Below are 9,445 nucleotides of genomic sequence, written 5' to 3'. Positions count from 1 at the left end.
ATCGCGTGTCGCGTGTCGCGGATTCGTCGCGGGAGGCGCGGAGGGGGCATGGACCCCCGCGAGGATCGTATAAATACGGAGAGACGATCGATATTGAAATCAATAATCGTTCGATTATTAGAAGAAGAGTTAAGAGAACATGGCAAGCTATACGATTGAAGAATATTACGACATGATAATGTCACTCGGTGCATCCGACGGGCAGCATTACGTTGCTGCAGGACGATACGCCGAATTATACCCAAATCGGACGAGACATCCAATGCCTGATGTTATACTCGGAGCAGCCCAAAGATTATTCGAAACGGGCAATGTTCTCCCGAATAAACACAACGTTGGAAGAAACCAAACCGCAAGAAATTTGCGGAATACCGAAGAAGTGATTCGTGCTGTCGAGCAAGAGCCTGAGACAAGTATTCGGACTATTGCTCGAGAGCACAATCTCTCATATTCAACGGTACAGAGGATATTACGAGAAGAAAAGTTGCACGCTTATCATTATACCCGCGTGCAACATTTAAGACCAGAAGATTATCCTCTGAGAAGAACATTCTGCGAAAATTTTCTCAGGAGCGTGGATCGGATATTTTAACCAGCGGAGCATATCTGGAATTATTGGAGAATAATTTACCAGATTTCCTAGAAGAAGTGCCGCTATTGGAAAGAGAAGAAATTATATTTCAACAAGACGGTCCACACAATGCCAGGATTGTGACAAATTTTCTAAACAACAAGTTTCCTGGACGTTGGATGGGCTGATATGGTCCGATACGTTGGCCTGCAAGATCCCCGGATTTAAATCCATTGGATTTTTTTCTTTGGAGATACTGCAAAGAAACGATCTACAAAACGCTTCCTGAAGATGTAGAAGATTTAGAAACAAGATTGCGATATTCCATATGGTCCATAGAAGAAGACGTAATGGAAAATATTCAACAAAATTTATTGAAACGCATGAGAGCTTGCGTTAGAATGGATGGGGGCCACTTCGACCATTTATTATAAATGTTCAAAATTAATCCGCCCTTTTTAAGGCGATCAAAAACAATCCGCTCTTTTCAGAGCGACCAATTTTTTAACGTATGGAGTATCTTATTTTGCAATTAAAAACACAAGAAAAAGAGAGAGAGAATAAAACGCGATTAATTAATATGTTTTCATTTATCTATTTCATCTATTTATTTTTAACTATTTATTATCAATGACCGATTTTCGATCATTGATAATAAATAGTTAAAAATAAATAGGTGCAATAGATAAATAAATAGATAAAATAGTTAAATAAATATTTAATATTAATATTTTATATGATAATAGTAAAAGTAATAAATATTTTAAAAACACTTATTTAATCTAATTAATTTTTAAATAGATATCATACGATGTATGGATATCACACACATTCATGATAATAATAATATTAATATGTTAAATGTTTATTATGTTTATCGCATTCTTCAATCGAACACATGATCGCGTTCGATAGCGCCAGTAGTACCTTAACCTACCGCAACCTACCATGACAAAAAACTGCTTGCAGTCGCCGAGTCGTAATTATCGTCGCATTGTCGCGTCGTCGCGTCGTGTAGTAACGTGTCCGCGCGTGTTTCTTTCATCGAGTGATTTTTAATCGCCAACAGTTATTATTCGACAGTGATTAATAGTGATTAGGGATAGAGTCTTTAGTAAATTTCTCGTCTCATCGAGTGAGTAAATAAACCCAGACAGCACCAAATATCCAATGGACATCCAATTTTGGTTTTTATTTAGTCCAAAGATCCATGGATATAATATGAACGTTTTAAAAACATACATTAATAGACATCCAAAATATATTTATAATTACACGTTTTAAAAATGTCCATTTAATGTATTATATATATACAAAAATTTTTGTTCAAAAAATTTATGATTGTTTGTGTGAAACATTTATCAATTTTCTTTGATATCTAATAGAGATACTCTAATCAGAGTGTAGTCTAAATCGATAAAAATAATGGATAAAAAAAATCAGACAGCACGCACATCCAAATAATGTCCAGAAGACATTCCTAAGACATCTTTGAGACGATAAAATATCTACTAGCAGATCAAATTTTCTTAATATATTTGCTAAAAAAAATATATTGTTTTGTTTATTAAATTATAACAACATTGAAAATATTTTTCACACTAAAAATATTTTAATAATTATAATTTCAAGTTTATTCGTTGTACAGTATTTTTGGATTTCACTAGCTGCTATAATATGTGGAGCGTCTGCGCGAGAAGAAATTTTAGTCCAGTGATGCCATATTCTGCTTTGTCGTATATGTATATATGCACAGAAGCGTGAATGCGTACTACACAAGTATATACTGCGTTGGCATCACTGCTTTACCACTTAGGTTATGTTCCAAAATTCACTGCCAGCGCTGAAAATATATAATATTCATAACGTGAACTATAGATTTTCAGCGCTGGCAGTGAATTTTGGAACACGCCCTTAAAACCCTGGAGTGCTGTGTCATTGTGTCTGCAACAGTTATTATCTGGTATTTTTCGTTTTTAACGGTAAGGAATAAATAATATTAATACATATTATTAATTATAATATTTTTAGATACAACATACTGTAAAAAAGTATATAACATTGCTTGAAGAAGAGACGATATTTTAAACTATAAAAATAGTAATACTTTTAAGGTTAGAAAATCTGTGATACCACCGACGAGATACTATTATATCTCGTCGGTGGTGATACTGATATAAAAATAAAATTTATGTATAATATACTTTATTAAAATAATATAAAGGTGTTATTTTATGCACATATATATTATATATATGTACAAAGTTGCAAATATATGTAAATCTTACAATTATAAATATCGTTTTGCTTGTAGCAGTAAGCAGCTTACGTTATAAGTGAAATTTATATTGTAGATTTATATAAGTTTGCAACTTATCATGTAAAACAGGACTACTTCACATATATATGTTTACAATGTAATCAAAAACTGTGATTATATAATATTCTAATAGAATTTCAACTTCTATGCAAAAGAAAATTTATTACTTTGATGAAAGCATAATCAATTTTCTTTTGCGTAGAAGTTAAAATCCCATTTCTTGATAAGCATTGTGAGTATATAATGAAGAACAGATTTTGTTTTACATAAAATATTGCACTAATATATTTCACATTATATGCATATGATATAATATAAAATTATATATATAATTTTATATACGTGCTATGGCACATTATTATTTTAAAATCAAAATAATTTCTATATTGTTAAGAAGATTTTTTAATCTTAAGCTTATATATTTGACTATTTGCCTATTGTCAAGTGGCAATAATTTATTGTTTCTTTTTTTTACAAACAAAGAAACATCGAATAAACATTTTATTGAAAGAGATAAATAAGTAATTCTAAACAAGTATCTCATTTTATTGCTAGATAAAATTTCAAATAAAACTTTAAATAAAACTTTAAATAAAACTTAATAAATTGCTAGTTTTATTTGAATAATATAAGTTACAAAATTAAAATTATAAGTTTAAATTGTTTAATGTAAATTTTATTTTTTTTTAGCTTTATGTCATCTTTACTATTCTATCATTTCATATTCATCACTCATCACTCATCTGTACTGAAGATAAGTATATTGTGTAAGTCTAGTGAGAATAATGTCAGAAATTAAGAAACATTATATGAGAGCAAAGAGAAAGACTTCCCAAGAAGAATCTTTTTCAAGTAATCGTTCTGAAATTGTCACAAAAAGATTCTGTTTTGAACTGAATACAAATGTCTCTGAAAATAGCTCACAGCCAGAACTTTTTGAACATAGCACTTTAGAATCAGATCTATTATTGAATTATGAATCAGATGAAAATCTTTCATTTTCTTCAGATTTACAATTAGTCAACTTTGATATAAATAAGTTTCATGACACTACTGAAGAAAACAATAATTTAGAAGAAGACATACAATTACATCTTATACAGTGGTCATTACAGCATAATATTTCACATACAGCATTAAATGATTTATTAAAATTATTAAAATCTCATATTCCCAAATTACCCACTGATGCTCGAACTCTTTTAGGAACTTGTCGTACAATTGTGAGCAAAGTTATTGAACCTGGTCAATATTATCATTTTGGTGTAGAAAATTGTATAAAAAATCTTATATATTCTTCAAATGACTTTTTTAAAAATAACGGAATGATAGAACTTGCAATTAATATAGATGGTTTGCCGCTAGCAAAAAGTTCTGGAAGTCAAGTTTATCCTATTTTATGTCGGCTTGTCAAACATCATGGTACTGTAGAAATGATTGGTATTTATCATGGTTATCAAAAACCTAAAAACGCTAATTCTTATTTAAATGATTTTGTTAAAGATGTATCAAATGTTATTAATACTGGCATGATTATCGATACTAAACATTATTCTGTGAAAATTTCTCATTTTGTATGTGATGCAGTAGCAAAAAGTTATATTACCTACACAATCGGTCATACGGGTTTTTATTCATGTACTAAATGTTATGAAAAAGGAGTTTATATTAATAATCGTGTTTGCTTTTCCAATACAAATAATTTACATTTAAGAACAGATACTTGCTATAGAACAAAAATCCAAGAAGAACATCACAACGGCACTAGCATATTAGAGCAGATTCCTGGTCTTGATATGATTAAATCTTTTCCTTTAGATTACATGCACCTAATTTGTCTTGGAGTTGTAAAAAAACTAATAGTAAATTTATGGTGTTTTGGAAAACCGTCTACAAAATTATCACATCAAAATATTGCAAATATAACTTCTAATTTAATTAGTCAAGCCAAAAATATACCAATAGAATTTAATCGTAAACCTCGATCATTACTCGAAGCAAAAAGATGGAAAGCTACTGAATTCAGACAATTTTTGTTTTATACTGGCCCTGTTGTTCTTAGAAAAATATTAAACAATGATAGATATATAAATTTTCTTAGTTTACATGTTGCAATAATTATATTAACGTGTCCAAAATATTCACATTTTATTAATTATGCTTCTAATCTTCTTTTGTATTTTGTAAACACATTTAAAATTTTATACGGTGCAGAAAATATATCTCATAATGTTCATAATTTATTGCATCTTTCTGAAGATGTTAAAATTCATGGTCCGTTAGACAATTTTAGTGCCTTTCCGTTCGAAAACTACTTACAAACTATTTTAAAATCTATCCGTAAAGGTGAAAAACCGTTAGCTCAAATAATTAAAAGGAAAAGCGAACAAAATTTACATTCAGCTAAAATAGTAAATATAACAAGTAAAAAATATCCTATTTATGAAAAAGAGCATTCTAATGGTCCGACTATCAACTTGAACATTTGTAAACAATTTAAAAGAATTATTTTACAAGATTGTATGTTGTGTATAGCTCATCCTAATAATTGTTGCACTCTTATCAATGGAGACATAATCTTAATTAAAAATATTGTCTATTACAATAATGAATTTAAGTTTATTGGTAGAAAGTTTTTGGTCGTAGAAAATTTTTATACGCGTCCTTGTGAATCAAAAGAGATCGGAATCTTTGCTGTTGACAATGTTGGTCCTCTCGAAATATTTGATGTAGCAGATATTTCATTTAAATGTGTAATATTAAATTGGGACGAAAAGCATGTAGTATTTCCATTAATACATGCAAATATTTAATTGTTAATATTAGTATACTAATAATTACTATTATGCATATTTTTCTAAGAAAAAAAATTCTATAAATTATAAAAGAATAGTTTCGTGTTTTTAATAATTTTGTTCTTTTTTCATAAAACTGTTTTTTAATTTTAAATCTAAATATTTTCAATTTATATATAGTTGTAAAGATTATTCTGATTTCATTTTATAATTTTCTATTAACAAATGTCGTATGCTCTTTATGAAATTGAAATAAATATGCGCTGCATTGTGTACAATATGTTGATTAAAGAGAAAGAGAGTCAATGACGATTATTTTTAATCTATCCCTTTTTCTTTGTTATTAAATTATTTTATCTTTCTTGGTCACTGGATTTGAAAAAAGAATGATATTTGTGTCGCTTGCTGGAAATTTCTAATATGGGTTGTCTATGGTTTATATGTAAAGGGAAAGGAATATATAAAGGGAGAGGAATTTTATATACTGAAAAGAAAGATGTGCGAACAAACGTGGACCGTAGTGCAATTCGAAGAGGACTCTACTGTGGAAGCAATACCTTCAATATGGATACAAGGACAATTTTGTTATTGGCCTACATATTCGCGGGAAAAGTTAATGTGTGCAATACGAAAGCACGAGCCTTTAAATACATGCTGGCCTAAGTATAAAATTAAGAACTTTAGAAATTCTACTTTCAGTAAGTTTTTACATTTAAAGTAATATATGTACTGAGTTTTACTGTTTACTGTTTCTTTGAGTTTTATTTTACTTTTTTAAAATAAATATTTAAGTTTTTAAAACAATTTACTAGTTTTGATATGATTACATATAAAGCAAATGCAATAAAATAAAAAGATTCAATTTTACAATATTTTTAGATGACTATTCTAAGGCACGCTCGAAAGCGCGTATCGCTGAGTTTACAAGTGATCTAAATACTAGTGAAGCAGAAGATAGTTCTAAAAGAATAAGAATTCAAAAAATATTATCTTCCTCCTCATCAACAGAAGAAAGTTTCCTTTCATTACCACAACCACCAAAATTAAAAAGAAAAACTAAAATATTGGAGCAGGAGAAGGAAAATATTGGAGCAGAAAATTTTAAATCAAAGTATAATTCTCCCAAAAAGATTACATCATATAATATAGAAAATAGTAAGTTGTTACATATTAATAACATTTAATTACATATTTTGATTAATATTTGTGCATATTATATTTCATATATATATATATATATATATATATATATATATATATATATATATTGTTACGTCCTGTCGGCTTCACGTTTCTTCCTTTCAAGATTAAACATATATATATATATATATATATATATATATATAATACTCTTCCAATCGGCGACAAAAAGACCGACCGACAAACAGAACCGTTCTCGCGATACAACAATTTTCCGGCTTGCGATGAAAAAGGCCGGCCGATAAACAAAACCGTTTGTCAATAATGTCATAAACATTTTTGAACATAGGCCCAAACAAATACGTCAGAAAACTTGAGGTATTCCCGCCCCGAAATTTTACACGCCCTCAAAAATTACTATAAAAAGGAAGCACTCGCGGGATCATTTACCATTATTATTACTTATTTTTACTCAGACATATATATTATATTTTATATTTCTAAAATTCTTCTTTTTACAGATAATTCAATTTTTGATAAAGATGTTGCTTCGACAAGTTATGATACAACACTACAAAGTAAGTGTATTTTATATAGTAAGTGTATTTTATAAGTTTCGTCATTTTATAGTCTTATACATATTCATAAAAATAATTTTGAGAGACATTGTCAACGGGCAAACTAATAATAGAAAATTAAACATTTTTATTTAAAAATAAATTTATGAGAAATTGTTATGTGATGTATTTTTTTATAGGTGCTTCATGCAATTCAACATGCAGTTGTTGCAGTAGTAAGAAACTTGATGGTAATACATATGATATAAACATTACACACAATATACACATACATATTGACAATAAATTTCAATATAATAATAAAATTAAATATAAATTAAAATAATTTTTTTCAGAAAAGACTGTTAAAAATTTAGTGGCCCAAAATTATTTAATACGAAGTGCGGTCACTGATATATTATCTGAAGTCAAAGATATTAAATTGAACCTAAAAAATGTCTCTCAGCAAACAAATGCTAACAAAGAAAAAGAACAAATAATTTCAATATTTAATAATAAAGATTTAAATTTTCCCCTTCAAACCGAAGAAGAACTTCAGACAGTGGAACTTATTCTGGAAAATGAAAATGAAATTACTAATGCGGTAATTAAACTTTGAAGTCTATAATATTACTATTTTTACTTATTTTATTAATATGTCATAATTAATTTAAATTAAAAATAATTATACGTTATACATATACATACATATATTTACACACATGCATACATCCACATACATATATACATATATTAAATAGTATGTGTGTAAAAATTAAATCGTATTTATCACATTACATTTCACATGTAAAATATATTATTTTCATTTTTTAATTATATTTAGTTTGTAAGCAACGTTTATTTATTTTTTAGATAAATGAATTGCAAAACCTAGGAGGAAAGAATGGATATGAATTTATTCGAAGAGCACTTTCAATGATAATGACAAATAAACTTGCAGACAAATACAGCTTTTTTGGGAGAAAACAGAAAAAAGCATTCTGTGACCTCAATATTTGTAAAGTTTTAATAAGTGAGTATTATTCTAAAAAATAATTATTATTTCACAAATATTCAAATAAAAAAATTTTAATCCAAATTATTGAAATTTGTAATTATAAACATTAAAAATGAATTTATTGAAAAAAGCTAAAATATGTAAAAAAATTTATCTCATATTTTTACAAAAATTAGAAATTTGCATGCGTTTGATTCACTGCATTCTATTTTATGCATATGCACATATAATTTAAATAGTACATAATACTACATCTAATAGTATACTGATAGTATAGTCTAGCATCTAATAGTATACTATTAGGTTAGATTTAATTAGATAAAGGCGCGTATTATGCGTGAAACGCAATCCTATTCTACTTGTATAAGACACTACTATGTCTCTTGATAATACTTTCTTACAAAAAATTAGCAATTCCCAAATAATTCAAAATAATAAACATATAATCATACACATAGCATAATTTATTTTGCTTATTATTTTGTTAAATTGCATAAATAAAATAATTTTAATATTCTATTTTAATGATATTATTTTAAATAGGTGCATCAACGAAAGGAAGATATTGCGAAACAACTAAACATTCGGAAAAATGTATCCAAGGATGGTTGAGAAGAGCTGCTGAGAGGGGAAAATTAAGACATAATTAAATAAGAAATAATTAATTTTAAAAGAGATTTCGTTTAAAATGTTATTTTAATTTATTCAAAGAATATTTTTGTTTCGTTTAAAAATTTTATTATTTCTTTTATAAATAAAGATATATTATAAAAAATATTTTATAAAAAATATATATTATATACTCTTATAAATAAGAGTATATAATATATATTTTTTATAAAGAATATAAAGTTCGAAAACAGTTTTATTAATATATAATAAAAAAAATATTACAAGAATATATAATCACAATAAATATGTAATATGTTATAATAAAAATTACTATATTGAATTTTTTGTTTGTTAAAATTTGATGTTAAAGCTATATTAGGAACTTAATTTTTTAGTAGGATATTAAAATATTTTACACATTAATATGGACGG

At 27.2% G+C, this 9,445-nt stretch overlaps 1 protein-coding gene across 3 annotated transcripts; it reads left to right on the top strand.

The window, feature by feature from the left end:
• The first annotated feature begins 2,440 nt into the window (after positions 1-2,440).
• On the top strand, positions 2,441-9,093 carry LOC145961651 (uncharacterized). 3 transcript variants are annotated; one of them, XM_083082081.1, is made up of 9 exons: positions 2,441-2,553; positions 3,582-3,658; positions 6,135-6,384; positions 6,566-6,841; positions 7,348-7,404; positions 7,584-7,634; positions 7,740-7,987; positions 8,257-8,416; positions 8,945-9,093. In XM_083082081.1, exons 3-9 carry the CDS (start codon positions 6,183-6,185, stop codon positions 9,049-9,051), a joined length of 1,101 nt encoding a protein of 366 aa, XP_082938207.1. In that variant the 5' UTR covers positions 2,441-2,553; positions 3,582-3,658; positions 6,135-6,182; the 3' UTR covers positions 9,052-9,093. The 3 variants fall into 3 exon arrangements, with proteins under 3 accessions (XP_082938207.1, XP_082938206.1, XP_082938208.1); XM_083082080.1 differs by having other exon boundaries at positions 3,582-6,384; XM_083082082.1 differs by lacking the exon at positions 3,582-3,658 and having other exon boundaries at positions 2,498-2,553.
• Positions 9,094-9,445: the final 352 nt, after the last annotated feature.

This window comes from Camponotus vicinus, unplaced genomic scaffold, assembly GCF_025532165.1.
Source record: "Camponotus vicinus isolate PSW18456_S1 unplaced genomic scaffold, iyCamVici1.0 SCAF_11, whole genome shotgun sequence".
Taxonomy (NCBI): Eukaryota; Metazoa; Arthropoda; class Insecta; order Hymenoptera; family Formicidae; genus Camponotus; species Camponotus vicinus.
Note: the sequence above shows the minus strand (reverse complement) of the source record. Positions and strands in the feature narration are given on the sequence as shown.